Below are 16,732 nucleotides of genomic sequence, written 5' to 3'. Positions count from 1 at the left end.
GTTCAAATCTTCGTCTGCTTTTCTGTCTAAATTCAGGTAGTGGCTCATCGTGACTCATAACCCAGAGTTAAACAGGATAAGTCACTCTTCTGTGTGGCACTTGGAGGTCTGACTCTCGGTACTCTTAGGACCTGTCTCTGAATGTCACTACTGGCTGTAATTTTCCTGTCTGCCAACAAGACCTTTGTGTTAGTTAATGTTGTAGGAGGGAGTCTTCTACATCCCCGTTAGCTTTGACCTATCAGGTGAGAGCTGTCACCTGTCTGATTGACTTGGTTTCTCAGCTGAAGCAGATAAAGGCCAAGAGATTTCTTGGGTTTCACATAGCTATGGAGTTTTGAGACAGAAGCCTTTGGTGGCTACTTTCAAAGACTTTTTGTTTTTTGAGACAGGATCTCTTGTAGCAAAGGTGGCCTTGAACTTTTGATCCTCCTGCCCCTATCTCCCCAAGTGCTAGAAATGTATTCACTGCCATGCCCAGCAAGAGAGATAGTCTTGCTCCCCCCCCCCCCATTTTGTTTTTTAACAAATTCAGACTCTTCCACCCCTGTAGCAGCTGCTTGCTCTGCAGTCTGGCACCTCGATCAGTCCGGCTGCTGATCTGAAAGCTGCCCCATGTTCTACACACTATTTCCTACAGTCTCTCCCTTGCTGACGTGGAAGGAGACCTCCAGTCCCCACATGCCCTCTGATTTGGGCAGCCCATGCCATCAGGATTAAACAGGGAACAACAAGGTGCCAACCATCCTTCACTGTCCTCTGCTCCAAGCCTGTGGAGTCTTGCTCCGAGTTTGATTTTAGAGTCCAAAGGGCACAGTAGTCTTCTTTGGTCTTGTTCTGCACCCTGTCCCTTCCTTTGTGTGGGTCACATCAGAAACTGGCCAGTGCCAGCCTGTCCTGCCCAAAGACAAGGGAAGGCTTACCAAATACACATCAACAGACCTTTTGTACCCTGTCAGGGTTCGTGAAAGCTTTTCTGCACTACTTATCCCGAGCCTGGTTGTACTTCCCAAACTACATCGTGTTCCTGTTTGCAAAGATTAGCCTGGTTCTTTCCCCATCTAACTCTAATTCTATACAGAAGAGCAAACTAGAAAAGGAACTACAAAAGCCGCTTGGCAGGCTGCTATTTCTCTGTCGGTTACCGTGGAAACAGTGATGGCTGGGGGGTTATTAGATAATAGCAGGAAGTTTGTGATGCACTGGAGGGTTAGATGCCAAAAGCCTCGTTTTTGTAGCAAATTACCTTGGATGAGCTCTTTTCCTGATCAGCTGAATCGTGCCTGTGGGAGGGGCTTCCCTTCACCTCCAGATGATTGAGTTGAGGCAAAAGAGGCTTCTCTCTGGCTGTTCCTCTCCCTAGCACCTTATGGAGGATGTGCACCACACCAGAGGAGGCGGCTATAAAAGCAAGACTAATGGTAGAGTCTCTGAGAACACACTTCACTAAATGATTTGTTATACACTCCTGGGAATACTGGAGTATTAAAAAGTCATCTTGATCATAAATATTGATTTTTTTTTTCCAGGACTTTAGAAAGAAGGAAAATACTGAGATCTAAAATGTTATAGCACTGAGTGGCTTAACCTTGGAAGCTGGACAGGCTGGAACTGTGGGGCATTCAGAGTTGGTGACTGAGCCTCCACCACAGACAGTGTCCCCTCTGCTATGGTTTTAAGTTATCGTCAGCCGTCCTTTTAATTGTTTTGAGACAGGGTCTTGTTTGACTTAACCACCCTGGCCTCAGGCTCACAGTTAGCCTCCCCAGGGCTGGCATTACAGTTGTCCACCAACCAGGCTCCCTCTTTTTCATTAAGCCATTTGATCACAGCATCTGCCCTGAGAGCTTGAAACACTTGAGAGAAGTTCTCGATGACCCTGTTCTTCTCAGACACCCTCCAGTGAAGGTCGGAAGATCAGCCTTGCTTCCTGATTCTGCCCCTGGACTGGGAAGCAGCACTTACCTATACTCTCAATGCTTACTCTTTTCTCCTAAAGTTAAATGGTCTTTGTAGTGACTTCAAGGGAATCATTGAAATGCTTATCCAAGACGGTTGTTGGAGTAATCAGTAGATATGCACTATCCCATTGGTGACTTAATCGGGAGCTAAAAAGGAAGTAAATAGGAGAGTGTAGTGGGACACCTGGAACAGGGGCAGCCACTGGGTCACAAATAGTGAGGAGGTTTTGAACTCCTTGGAGGGCAGGGATGTGAGTGGGAAAATAAACGTATCTGGGGGGTGAGTAAATAAAGATACATTGTCCTGTGGGACTTGAATTACCTTCAGACTTGAAACTCTGGAAGACTTGGAATTGGCATTTGCTTCCTTGGGACCTTGTCTCAACCAGAATTTGTGCCCTGATATGTTCTGGAAATAACTAATTCCCAAGTTTTTGTTTTGCTTGTATATTTGTGAAGAGTCTCACTGTGTAACCCAGTAGGCCTGGAATTTTGGATCTTCCTGCCTCAGCTTTCTATAGGTTTGATTATAAGTATGCTATCATGCCCAGTAAAGTGATTTAGGGTTTTTCTTTCCATTTACATTGTGTGTGTGTGTGTGTGTGTGTGTGTGTGGTGTGTGTGTGTAATATGTATATGTATCAGGGTACTCATGTGCCACATCATACATGTGAGATCAGAGGCAACTTGTAGGAGTTTGTTGGTTCTCTCCTTTCCACCACGTGGGTCCTGGGGATCAAGCTCACATCATCAGGATGGATGATAGGAGCCTTTACCTGCTGAGCCATCTTGCCAACCTTAGATTTAGTGGTTTTGTTTTGTTTCTAGTGTTGGGGAAGGGTGTATGTGTGTATGTATGTGTGTGGAACTCAGACGTTGACTCTGGATGACTTGAGACAGTGTTTTCCACTGAACACAGAACTCACTGATTTGGCCAGACTGAGTGATTTGGGGGGGGGGGGGGGGTGGATATTCTATGTAGCATGAATCTTAAAAGTCCTTATTAATAAAACCAAACCTGAAGCCAGTTATTGGGGTGAACACTGGATGATCAGAGAGACAGAACAAGCCACAGCTATCTCACCTTGCCAATTCCTCAGCTGGTCCTGTTTCCTCAGACTGGAAGCTTCTGTGTCCTCATCCCAATGACTCTCAGCTGAACTGCTGCTAGAAGCCTGAATGCTTAACCAGCCAAATGCTTAACCAGCCAAATGCTGCTAGTTTCTGGTCTTCACACCTTATATATCTTTCTGCTTTCTACTACTACTCCCTAGGATTAAAGGCTCACTTTCTGGGATTAAAGGTTGTGTCACCATGCCTGACCATTTCCAATGTGGCCTTGAACTCACAGAGATCCAGAGGGATTTCTGTCTCTGGAATGCTAGAATTAAAGGCGTGAGTGCCACCATTTTCTAGCCTCTGTATCTAGTGGCTTTTCTGTTCTCTGACCCTAGATAAGTTTATTAGGGTACACATATTTTTGGGAACACAATACCACCACATTTCCTCTCTTTTTGTCTAAAATTAAAAAAAGCTTATAACTAATACAAGAAAAATTATATCCAATAAGTATATACAATATACACAGTCAAGATTACATTAACGATGTCTAGTCCATTAACATTTGACAGATTCAGATAAAAAAACTCCATTAATATATAACAATGTCCAGTCCAGTAACATTTGACAAATACAGACAAAAAAATTTTCATTACCTACTTATTTAAAACAAGTAATTCCTTTTTAAAAGTATTCTTTCTTTTCATAATAGATTCAGTAATCTACCTTTTGCCATTTTTATATCTTCCTCTTTTTCTTTTTAGTGTAGATTCAGTGATTTACCCATTTATCCTATTATTCTTTATCTTTTTTCTCAGAATACATTCAGTGATCTATCTCATAACTATATTCTTTTCTCTTTTTTCTTTCTTTGTTAAACAAAACCTCTGAATCTAATCTCCATGTTCAGCTTTTTTCCTGACCATTAACAATTAACAACTTGTAACCAACCATCATAAACAATGACAATATCCATAACTCATTAAACAACCAAAAACCTCCCATCCCACCTCTTGGGAATGTGGGTGTCGTTTTCTTAAAAGTACTTACTCTTTAGGGGATCCTGAAAAGAAAATTTTGGGGTTAATTGTCAAGTCCTATATCATTTGTTCAGCTTCTACATAATGAAAAAGTGCAGGGCTTGTTTCAAGTCCTTGTTCAAGTAGTCTGTCAGGCTGGATCATCTCAGCTAGCCCTCTCGAAATTGCTCTGAGCAGTTTGTAGTCCAAAGCAGATCTTTCCGTGGTGTTAATCAGCTTAATGGCTTTACCATAGTCTATGTGGAATCATTTTTGTGGAGTCCCATCATCCTTTTGAAGATTTCAAAGTCACTGTTAGGCGTGGTCATGGTTCACTGCAGACTTTTTTTTTTTGTACCTCCTCTGTGGTTTGGAGTAATCACAGTCTGATAAATGTCTGTCTCTTTGAACCATGAACATTCTTCCCTAGAACAGAAAATCTTCACAGCAATTTCTCCCCACCATTTGTCTTGCCAAACTTTTCCAAACTGATCTTTGCCGATGCTTTCTTGTAACATGATGGTCCTGGCAATTCTTCTCTGAACCAGCAGCAGTAAACTTTTTTTCCCAGGTAGCAACATTACTGCAGTCATCAACATGATGAGAAGGAGCCAGCAACTCAGAGCAGCAGCTTTTGCCTCCATGGTCCCAGCACTGTTTGTGGTTCGGTCCGGGCCGAAGCTTCTCCCAAGCCTCCTAGGCCGGCCTCAAACTTGGGATCCTCCTATCTTTGCCTCCTTTAGTAAATCCTACCAGTGTGTGCCACCACAGCCGGCCGAGTGTAGCTCTGCCTGAGCTGGAAGCTTACAAAGCCACAGGCAAGAGGCTTTTTCGTGAATTCGTACCACAAACGTTGGGCGCCAGATGTAGCATGAATCTTAGAGAGTTTTATTAATAAAACCAAACCCGGGGCCAGTTATTGGGGTGAATGCTGGATGGTCAGAGAGACAGAACAAGCCACAGCTATCTCACCTGGCCAACTTCTCGGCTGGTCTTGTTTCCTCAGACTGGAAGCCTCTGTGTCCTCATATCTGAATGACTCTCAGCTGAACTGCTGCTAGAAAGTCTGAAAGCTTAACCACCCAAATGCTTAACCAGCCAAATGCTGCTAGTTTCTGGTCTTCACGCCTTATATATCTTTCTGCTTTCTACTACCACTCCCTGGGATTAAAGGCTCACTTTCTGGGATTAAAGGTTGTGTCACCATGCCTGGCCATTTCCAATGTGGCCTTGAACTCACAGAGATCCAGAGGGATTTCTGTCTCTGGAGTGCTGGGATTAAAGGCGTGAGTGCCACCATTTTCTAGCCTCTGTATCTAGTGGCTTTTCTGTTCTCTGACCCCAGATAAGTTTATTAGGGTACACATATTTTTGGGAACACAATACCACCACAATTCTACCCTTACTAGATTGAGAGGTGGCCATCTTCTGCATGAGAGGGCTTCAGGGGATGTTCAAGCTTGTGGAGACAACTAGGTTTCAGTTAGGATGAAAGGGAAGAGGGTCCCTTCGGGTTGAGGATGTAGGCAGCCTTTCTCTTTCTGAACAGGAATGCCAAAGGATGTGGTGGAAGGTACAGGAGGCAGTGGGCTATGTGTGGTCAGATCATGTCCAGGAATGGTCTGGAAAGGAGAGCTCTGCTATTGATGGTTCACTTCTGTAGTGCCTGTGGTCAGCTGGATGCCAGGCATGGCTGGATGTGCTTTCCTGCTTGCTCTTAGAGGACGAAGGGCGTTTCTGGTGCTGCACTCTTGGAGGAAGCTCTGTCAAGATAGCACTTCCTTTAAGCTACATTTCCAGGAAGTGTGTATAACTGAAAACAGCATCCTCATCACTGACTTCAGATTGCAAGGCGACATCCAGTGTAGCTGAAATGGCTCCAGCTGTGAGTGAAAAGCTGGGCTTGTTATTGCTTCGGTTCAGTAACTACCTGCCCCATCCAGGCCCCAGGACTGTACCAACAGTAAATCCGAACAGTAAACCTCGTCAGCAAGTGCTTCCCTCTGGTCTCCGTTCTCTTCTAGCATGTCTGGTTGAGGAGGAAGGCAGGGATCTGCTTAGTGTAGGCCGCAGGGCTCCGCATTGGTGCCTGCAGAGAACCATGCTGCAGCCAAGAGTCCTCAGGCCTCCAGACCCCCTTGTGAGCCATCGAGGCAGGTGGTGTCATCCTGCAGGATCAGTGAGTGCGCCTGGAGGCACCCACCTGCCCTTCCTGCTTACTTTTCTCACTTACTCACCAGAACCTTTCAAACCCAATGAATGCCAAAAAACCAGGAAAAATTTTGCTAAAAGTCGGAAGAGTTGTGTGTGTGGCAGGAGGATTTCAGGCTGTTGGTTTTGAACCACTGAGCTCTGTGGTCCAAAGCTCTGGTTTTCCGGATCTCATTTCAGAGGCAGCTGCTTCTGTTGTTAATGTGCTTCAGATCAATGCCCAGGATGCTGTCACTGCATGGTGGGCTGAGTCAGCAGAGTAACAGCAGAGATGACTTTGTGGGGTCCCTTTTCACCACTGTGCACAAAGCCCCACTGCATCCAGTGCTGTAGTGACCTCCTCAAGCCAGAGGATCTGCAGCTGTGCCTGACCTGTGGCGCAGTGTCGAGCCCAGCCAGGTGCTCCCGGGGAATACAGACACCACAGGGGAAACCAGCTGTCAGGAAATGATACTGTTGACCAAAGGAATGTTATTGGCATAGCCATGCCCTGGGAGGTAGGGCAACAAGGGGACGTGTGGCCTTAGCACATAGGTAGCTGCATTTATTTTTAAAGATATTGTTGCATACTGAAAAAAAAAGTAAGATTTTAGTGTACTTAGGAAGCAATTTAACCAGTTGTCTGATCCCTGGACCAGAGAGCTGGGGAGTCAGGGAGCCTCCATTGTATCTGTTATGTTGAGGAAGCTCTACTTACTCCTGCCCATGTTCCAGCATCTTGGCTCTGTTCTTGACTGTGAAGCACAGATTTGGGGATGGGGGTGTAGCCGAGTGGTAGGGTACTTCCGGGCCCTGGGGTTAATTCCCCAACATGGCTTCCCTGGTTGGGAGGATGGCTCTTGGGGAGGGGGGAGCATAAGAGCAAATAAATGCGCAAGTGCAACCAATCAGGGCGATGGCCCAGCAGAGAAAAGCACTTTCTATGCCAGCCCGACAACCTGAGTTTGGTCTCTGGAAAAAAATCAGGCTATAGTGATGCACATCTGTAATCTCAAGAGTCCTACTGAGAGGTGGGAGGTCAGCTCATGTGCCGGCTAACATGGAGTGAGATGGCAGAAACTACAGACAGAGACGGACAGACGGAGACTGCCTCAATACGGTGGAAAGCTGAAAGCTGACCTCTGACTTCCATGTATACCTGTGCGTGCGTGCGTGCGTGCGTGCGTGCGTGCATGTGTGCGTGCATCCATCCATCCATCCGTCCAAGCGTGCATATGCACACACGCTCAAAGAAACTTTTAAAACGAGGAAGTGGGGGAGGGGGTAAAAGGAAGAAGGGAGGGAGAAAAGAAGAAGTGAGGAGGGTTGGTTGGAATGGGCTGTCTGCATAGTCTCCTTTACATCTTAACTCCTCTTGAAACATCTGCTCCTCCGGCCCTAGTCTGTTAGAAGTGTATGGATGCCGTTACCTCAGATCAAAAACACTGCTTTTCCTCAGCCATCATCTCTTCATGCACTATTGCTCACTCGTGTCCACCTTGCAGGTATGAAACTCCATCTCTTTCCCTTAGGTAAGGCTTCTGAAATCCTGTCTTATCTGGATTTTTCATGTGCTTTCCTTGTTACTACTTATCTCCTTTGAGTTTTTTCTTGACATTCAGAGACGGATTAAATATGGATGCTTATCTTTGGTTCTGTTATCTTTCTCTTACTCTTCAGAAGGTTGTGAGCTCCCAGACTGTAAACACCTCATGGGAAGGCCTGTCTTGTTCTGTGTCCCCTTGCACAGCCCTGATTGGATTAAGCAGCTAAGCAGACGAATGGAGCTCCTCAGACCTCACGCCTCCCTGTGCTCTGGTGGATGACTTCTCAGTCTCTTATCCAGCTTCTCGTGTCACTTTCTCTGCACTCTGAGATGTTTCTTCATAATAGCACATGGAAGTTCCAAACTCAGCCTTCAAGTTTGAGTCATTATTTTTTCCAAAAAATGCATTAAATCCATTTCTGTTGATTGTATCACTATTTTCTTGGTCAGGTTAATGCTGTTTTCAGTTCTTTATTCCCTGTTTCTCACCAAATCAGTGTCTAAATGATCTGAATTCTTATATTTCTCTTTTGATAAAATTTTGCCCAAGTTGGCCTTGAACTCTCAACCCCCTTCTTCAGCTTCTTGGACTGTTAGGATTATAGTTGCTATACCACTGTCCTGACTTTCTAATTCTTCTCTTTGCCTTCTTTTTCCATCCTTTTCTTCTCTCTCTCTCTCCACTTCCTTTTCCTTTTCGTAAAACATGCTCTTGCTATGTAGCCCTAGGGAGTCTTGAACTTATGATCTTCTTGTCTCAAGAACATTGGCATGCACCATGCCCTGCCCTGTCTTGCTAGTTCTTCATTGAAATGGCTAAAGATTTCATCTATCTCTCAGTGACATCTTCATCCCAGGCTCCTTTACCACATATCCAAATGCCAAACCTGCCTTTCCCCGGGGTGCCCTCAGCCCCGTTCTGTGCCACCCTCTGTCCATTGCCCAGTGCCAAGTAGTAATTTTAGGAGCGGCACTTCCAGGCTTTCTCCTCGCCACCAACCAGATATTAACTTAGTACCTACTGTGCGTCAGATACTGTGCTTAGCTCTGGGGATAGGACATTGAGCGGGAGAAGGATGGAAGTCCCAGGAACTGTGCAATAGGAAGGAGTGTGGGTTTTACTCTGTGCACAGTGGGAGTCGGTGCAGGCTGGGACGTGACCGTTTCCATGTTTAAGGATAACTGTGGCCCTGTGTGGATAGCAGCGGGACAGGCAAGAGCAGGAGACGACCTGGGGAGCGGCAGACTCAGTGGGAGGCTGCTACCGTGAACCAGATGCTGTGGGAGGAAGAGGAGAGAGTAGATCTGAGGTCTATTTGGAGAGATGAAGCAGAACTTGCCAGTGTTTCAGATGTGGGCGCAGAAATCAGGGATGGCTCCCACACTGCGGGCTTTCTCACTTGGTGGATGGAGATGCTGTTAAACTCACGGTGTAGTAAAGGGATTCCTTTATTTGATTCTGTCCTCTTGTGTTTTTTTTTTTGTTTTTTTTTTTTTTTTTTTTGAGACAGGGTTTCTCTGTGTAGCTTTGCGCCTTTCCTGGAACTCGCTTTGGAGACCAGGCTGGCCTCGAACTCACAGAGATCCGCCTGCCTCTGCCTCCTGAGTGCTGGGATTAAAGGCATGCGCCACCACCGCCCGGCGATTCTGTCCTCTTGTAAAGAGGTCCTTTCTTTCTCTCCAGATTTATTTTTATGTGTTGAACATTTGTCTGCATGTATGTGTGCATACTTCCAGGTGCCCACATAGGCCAGAAGAGGGCATAGGACCAATGAAACTTGAGTTCAGACAGTTATGAGCCACCCTGTGGGTGTGGGGAACCCAACCCAGGTTCTCTGCAAGAGTATCAAGTGCTCTTAACCTCTGAGCCATCTTTCTATCCCCAGGAATTCTTTTCCTGCATGCTAGGTTTAGATGCCTGGAACTTACACGTGTAAAGTGGGCCGTTAACTGTGAAGAAAGCCTTGGCTTCAGTTGCCAGAGACACCATCCAGATTATGAGAGTCCCACCAGGTAAAGCACTGATAACAGACTCCAGTCATATGGTGTTGCCTGTCTACATCCTAAAGGTTTTATCCTTAATCTGTCCTGAATCTTGAGTTAATGCTGTTACTGTCCTTGTTGTACAGATAGGGTAATAACAGACATAGCGTCACCTCATTGCAGAGGATGCTTAGAAACTATTTGTTGATCTTTAATAATTTATTAATGAGTACTATGTAAAGCAGTGGGCTTTGTCTTATCCAGGACAAGAGAACATAGGGAAAGGAGCACAGAACCAACCTTGAGCTGTTTCTGGACTTTTCTGAGCTATTAAACCAATTGACAATAGCTCAGAAAAGTCCATTGCTGCAGCTAGAACAGTGGGCAGGATGGAACCCATAACCAGATTGTCAGGCATGCATGTTATCTCTGCCTGGCCTGCATGGGGTTCCCACTATTCTTTGTGTGGTTGCTCTATTCTCCTGAATTATCTCTGCCTATCAGACATGCTTGACACCTCCTTGTTAAGTACTCTCTGGGCTTCTGTAGCCTGTGAGTCTCCTCTGATGCCTCAGCCTGGAAACTAGCAATTGCCATATGCCCAGTGCTTCCTGTGAGCTGGGGAAATGAGGAGGAGGTAGCGGGCGCTCACTTTGTTTCCTTTCCCTTTCTGCTTATTTGTGTTGTTTTTATTAGGATCCTAGTAACAAGATGGAGTTTTCTTAAATCGCTCTTCGGAGGCTCAAAGAGATGTAGAAGACCAAATGCTCTGCTGTTAACCCAGCCCACACTAGGAAGCATAGTTTGTTTGAACAGCCTTTTCTGCTGTGGGGAGACAGAGATACGCTGTCTGAAGCTAGAGTGGCTTCTTCATCTGGTGCAGTGGACGGGGTCGAGGAAGAGCGTGATGACTGCTGGCCCCCGGAGGTTACAGGCTAGCTGGGGCAGCTGCTGTAGGAGCAGGACAGTTTTGTTGGGGTCCTGCAGCCGCACTGCTGAGAAGCCCTGGAGCTAGGTGTGGCCTCCTGTGGTTTTGAAGAGACTAAATTAGCTGCCCACACTTATAACTGGAGATTTCATATGAAAGCCCCACTTAGCTTCTTCCCCAGAAAAGCCAGAGGACGAGACGACACTGGGCAGCAGTGAGAAGCTGCTTCTCAGCAGTATTCACCCCTCTGTGCGGACACTTGGCTCCTCAGGATCCCCGCTGCCGGCCTGTTGTTCCTGCTGCATCTCTCTCCTCGGAGGTGGCTGGTTCCTTCAGGAAGGTGAATGCGCCATGTCACGAGGGGACAGAGTGACGGGACCTGAGGATTGGAGTTCACCTTGCCCTGGAAGCTGTGTGGGGAAATGATGGTGGGCTTGAGCACTCGCAGGTCTGTGCTCGCCTGCTGCCCTGCCTCCTGCCAGCTTTTCATCCTAGTTCCCCAAGCTTGTGAGAAATGGATAGCATTTCCCCATGGGTTTGCAGTGAGGGTTAGTGATGCTGTGTGTGATGTATGGAGTGCCCAACATGCCCACCTCCACCATGGTACCAGCATGGTTAAGCCTGTCTACAAGTCTAGCAGGAAACCTTCCATTCAGTACTTGGATATTGTTATGAGAGAAACATTGGATCTAGTGGGTAACTCAGTCTTAGTTTGCTTACCTACCATGAATGAAACCTAGTCCCCCTTCCCCCACCCCTGAAGGCATAGAAAACAAACAAAAGCTCCTAAAACAAAACAAAAATGCAGTGTAGACTAAAGAGTTAAATCTGAAAAATGTGAGCTTTTTTTGTTCTAACTAAAGGAAATGCAGCTGTATATTTAACTTTCCTCAGGATGGGAAAAGCCTTTCTAAGCATAAAACCCATGAAAGAGGTCAAAGAAAGGTCACTGGAATCACGTCCAGAAATTCTTGAGCTATCCAACATCAAACAACAGTTAAAGGGCAGATAGAAACAAGAACAGGACCTGCGAGACTTACGCCGAGGTGACTGGCCTGCCAGACCATGTCTGCAGTCACCGATGAGTTAGCAAAGTGTTAACTCCCCAGCACAGTGGACGGAGACCACGGACAAAGAGATTCCAGCGGAGGACAAACAGCAGCAGATGTGCACGTGGGGAAACGTGGAACTGGACGGTTATGTGTGTTGTCCTTTCTCTCATTTCCCACCACCAGCAATGGCTAGTGTTCAGCCGGATCGGTACTGCCATGTTTTCCTCATGGAAGTACCAATTGCCGGAAGCTTTGTGAGGAAGCAGTTTAGCACTATAATCAAGCACCTTAAAGGTCATACCCTTGCCCAGGAGTTCCATCTTTATACTCTATCCAAGATATATATGTTTAGTAATGCTTCGCCTCAAGTTTACTTTTCTTTTTTTTTTTTTTTTTAGGTTTTTTTTTTTTTAGGTTTTTTTCGAGACAGGGTTTCTCTGTGTAGCTTTGCGCCTTTCCTGGAACTCACTCTGTAGCCCAGGCTGGCCTCGAACTCGCAGAGATCCGCCTGCCTCTGCCTCCCGAGTGCTGGGATTAAAGGCGTGCGCCACCACTGCCCGGCAAGTTTACTTTTCTTATTCCTTTAAAAACAACACCACCAGCAAATCAATGACACTGGTGTATTAAAATCTCAGTCTCGGCTGGGCGGTGGTGGCGCACGCCTTTAATCCCAGCACTCGGGAGGCAGAGCCAGGCGGATCTCTGTGAGTTCGAGGCCAGCCTGGGCTACCAAGCGAGTCCCAGGAAAGGCGCAAAGCTACGCAGAGAAACCCTGTCTCGAAAAACCAAACAAAACAAAACAAAAAAAATCTCAGTCTCACAGTGTACTTGCTCTTCACTGTACCCCAGCACTGGTACAATGCCTGACACACAGGTAGTCAAACGTATCTGTGAGCTTAAAGAAAAAAGAATATGCTTGTGCAAAGCAATGTTTTTTTAAAGATTTATTTATTTATTATATGTACAGTGTTCTGCCTGTATGTATGCTTGAAAGCCAGAAGAGGGCGCCAGATCTCATTATGGATGGTTGTGAGCCACCATGTGGTTGCTGGGAATTGAACTCAGGACCTCTAGAAGAGCAGCTAATGCTCTTAACCATTAAGCCATCTCTCCAGCCCCACAAAGCAATATTACATTACAATATTTTTGAACTATTATATATTTAAAGACAGTTCATACATTAAAAATGGAAATGATCATGTAAATGGAATACTGCATGTGAACTCTGGAAGGGAGGGAGAGGGGGCTTCTGTGTATTACTGGAACTTTCCTCAGTCACTTAGCATCTGTCTACTGATGTGCCCTAGTCACGAGTGTTTCTGACAAGCAGCAATATGCAGCCCTTCCCCCGATTGAGCGGCAAAGCTGACACGAAGAGTTAGAACTGCATCCCTAACATGAGTTATGATGGGTTCTAGAAAGAAAATAGGAAGGTTTTGAAGTAATGGCTGAAACTTCTAACTACCTTTTAGGACAAGAAAGAAGTGATTACCTGAAAAATTCAAATTTCATAGTATGCATTACCTTTTTAATGGGAAGGAAATTGCCTAGTTTCCTGTCTATGGTGGTCAATAATGACATAAATACACCCAGGATTTCCCCCAAGTACTATCTTTCTATGGAAACTAAATAGAGCAATACCTTGGTGGGCTTGAGGCAAGAGTGTGCAGAGCCCCAGCATTTCCTTAGGAAAGAGTACCTAAGCATCCAGATGGACCGCTATACTTGGAGAATGAGGGTTCTTTTCAGCACAGATAGAAAAATAAGCCATTTGTGGCTTTTTTTTTTTTCAGATTTCAATATGTGGAAGACTCTAGAACATCTATAATCATCACTCACTCCTCAGAGGTTGACTGTTAGCCTAGAAGCTTATTTTAGCTGATAGCAGGGATAGACATTTTTATCTTAAGCTGTGTGTGTGTGTGTGTGTGTGTGTGTGTGTGTGTGTGTGTGTGTGTGTGTGTGTTGCCTTGCCTGGGTACAGCAGATGGTCACAGAAGTAGTGTACCCATTGGTAGCCGTGAACGAGCTTCTCTGACATTGTGGCCCCTGCTCCCCACATCACCCAGTCTTTGCACATAGCAGGAGTTTCCCCTGGCTTTTCATCTATCTCCCCCAAGTTGTTCTGCCTTGAGAGCCACTGATGAGCTCTGCCAGTTGGGAGGCTCCCTTGCTGTCTTATTTAGGATTCTCTATTGCTGTGAACAGACACCATGACCCTGACAACTCTTATCAAGAAAACATTTAATTGGGGTGGCTCACTTACAGTTTCAGAGGTTCAGTCCATTATCATCATGGTAGGAAGCTTGGAGGCGTGCATGCAGGCAGGCATGGTGCTGGAGCTGAGAGTGCTGCATCTTGCAGGCAACAGGAAGTTGACTGACTGTCACACTGAGAGAAGCTTGAGCAGAAAAGACCTCAAAGCCCACCCCTACAGTGACACACTTCTCTGACAAGGCCATACCTTCTAATAGTGCCTCTCCCTTTAAGGCCATTTTCTTTCAAACCACCACAATTGCCATCTCCTGCAATTAGAAATGTGTTTTCTAAGTCACTGGTGTTAGGAGAAATAAATTGCAAGCAGGGAAGAAACAATAATCACCTCTCATACCACATGCTGAAGTGAGTAATACTAATACTCTCTCTCCCTATGGACCACATGGACCTCGAGGGTCTGCCTTTTGGTGTGGCTAGTGGCTATGCTGAATATTATGTGTTCAAACTATGCCTGAAATTTTCTTTCACTTGAAAAATTGAGAACCTAAGAGTATCAAGTGGAGAGTGCATCTGTTAAACTTTGCTTCTGTCAATGCGGATGCTAGCCTCTTGCATGTGGAATTCTCTTTTGCCCCTCAGATACATTCCTGCTTCATGGTTCCAGATGGAATTATAGTGCTCCCCCCACCCCCCACCTCATCCACCCCCCACCCCCACTTTCAGCACCTCTACCTCCCCACAGTGTTGTGGATGTTCTAGAAGATCTCAGAATTGCCTTTGTGTGGTAGTGGAGACTTTCTTCTGAGCATCATTTCACTCTCATCAGAGTGTCTGTACAATTTACAGACTCATGTTGTCCTCCATGACTCTGGAGAGAGTAGGAGAGCTCCTTCTGCCTCCAGCAAGGTTTTCGCTTGAGCCGACCTGCCTTTCAGTCTGTGTCAAGCTTTGATAGCCCTCTGATGGCATGGAGGATGGACACACTCTTTTGCTGTCTTTCTTCTAGCAAGGCATTCATCAGGGGTCTGGCATACTTTTTCCAAGCACCAGCTTTTGCCTTCTGAAGTGCAGGTAGGTGGGGGTGAGCATGGGCCCCCATGACCCTCCAGGGTCACTTCCCAGCGTGCTCTCTGGTCGGTCGAGCAGCCAGAGGTCAGGGTTTGCTGCTTACTTATTCCTGGAAGAGAAAAGGTGACAGACACAAAACAAAACCAGCCAACCAATCAAAAGCTGTTTCAAACATTGCTTATGTCTTCTGTCTGTAAAAATTCTGGCTGTCCTTGACAAAGTCACTGCCAAGGGTTGGGCCCTGGAACGTAGACTGTTTATACAAGTTCAGTATTGTTTTGATTTTAGATTTTCCTGGGGAAATCATTGTAAACAGTTAGGTTCTCAGAGAGACCCCTGCAGTAATAAACATAAACAGACTTGCACTACAGTAAATCCTGCAGTAACCCAAAGGTAACCATTGCATGGGAAGGGCCAGATGGACAACGGATGGGCCCACTGTCTCTGCCCACAGTGGCAGAGAAGAAATCAGGAAGCTCAGGTCTGTCCCATTCTCACCCAGGGAGCTCTTTGTGGCTGAGCCAGGAAGCCAGGAGGCTGTTCCCTGTAGCAGCAGCTTCGAAGGGGAGCAAACCACCTGTTGACTTCTTTGTAGTGTGCTGTGGGGACTGTCAGGCACTGAAGCTGAGAGCTAGCCAGCATGCTCCCGATGTTCGGGATTTTTGATCCATTCTCAAAAGCACCACCCTCAAACAGCCAGGCTTCCTTGACAACACTGATCTAGTCAAGCCAGAGTTCCTTTCTTTGAGAAATTCCTGCTATTGAGAGAATTCCTGTTTGGAACGAGCAGGAATACATCTCCCAAACACCTGGAGCAGCCAAGGGGAGAGCTGGGGTTAGTTCTAAAGCAGCGACTCTCCACCTGTGGATCATGACCCTTTGGGAGTCAAATGACCCTTTCATAGGGGTCGCCTAAGACCATCAGAAAACACGGATATTTATTTTATTATTCATAACAGTAGCAAAATGACAGTTAAGAAATAGCAACAAAAATAATTTTATGGTTGGGGGTCACCACAACATGAGGTCACAGCATGAGGAAGGTTGAGAAACATTGTTTTAAAGCAATTACCATGCCTTGGTCAGAGGCCATTTTCCTCCCATTATGTTGGATCATAGCACTGCATAGCAGAGGTAGGCGAGTCTTAACCTCCCTCTTAGGTCAGGGTGGACTTCTCTAAAGAACAGTGCCCACAACTAACTCTTCGACAGCTCTTCCTGTTGCTGGTCCCCAAGTCATTTACACACGTCATTTGAGGCGCAGATTGGCCCTTTGTAGCAGATACTACTTTATCTTTATCCCCACGTCACAAATAAGTATATTAAGGAATAGAGAGGGAAAACAGCTGGCCTTAGGCCAAGGAGCTGCCAAGGGAGAGAGCATTATGCAAGCGCCCACAGCCTGGCTGAGGAGTCACGGCCTGCAGGCTCTCTTGCTTCTTGGCCATATGAACAAAAGCTTCAGTGGGATGGCTGCTGTCTTCTAGGAAGAGAATGGAGACTATACGTACGTGGAAAGAGTGAAGATACCACTTGATCACGGGACCTTGCTAATCATGGAAGGAGCCACACAAGCTGACTGGCAGGTGAGGACTTGAGTCCCAGCAGTTCACTTTCTGGAGACAGCTTCTGCCCGGGCTGAGGAGTAGTCCTTTCAAAGTGCACAGAAGGAGAGGAGCAAATGCTTATACTGAGTGAGCAGCAATAAA

The 16,732-nt window shown here is 46.1% G+C and overlaps 1 protein-coding gene across 6 annotated transcripts in view; it reads left to right on the top strand.

Moving 5' to 3' along the window:
• Window positions 1–16,732, top strand: part of Alkbh3 (alkB homolog 3, alpha-ketoglutarate dependent dioxygenase) — a 90,659-nt gene that overhangs the window by 18,945 nt on the left and 54,982 nt on the right. Inside the window, exon 9 of one of the 6 annotated variants that reach the window (XR_008215150.1) lies at window positions 13,532–16,609. The exons of 2 other annotated variants lie outside the window; for them this stretch is intronic. Coding sequence is in view for 3 of the 4 variants with exons in the window: in XM_052724936.1 (XP_052580896.1) it covers window positions 16,511–16,609 (99 nt within the window). In the remaining variant the exon portion in view is untranslated. Of the gene's footprint in view, window positions 1–1,529; window positions 2,916–10,454; window positions 12,127–13,531; window positions 16,610–16,732 lie in introns of those variants that run through there. 3 more of the 6 variants (XM_052724936.1, XM_052724939.1, XM_052724938.1) reach the window with 3 other exon arrangements.

The sequence above is a fragment of the Peromyscus californicus genome, unplaced genomic scaffold (genome assembly GCF_007827085.1).
Source record: "Peromyscus californicus insignis strain IS unplaced genomic scaffold, ASM782708v3 Scaffold_7__1_contigs__length_154581171, whole genome shotgun sequence".
Classification (NCBI taxonomy): domain Eukaryota; kingdom Metazoa; phylum Chordata; class Mammalia; order Rodentia; family Cricetidae; genus Peromyscus; species Peromyscus californicus.
This window is presented reverse-complemented; position numbering and strand designations above follow the sequence as displayed.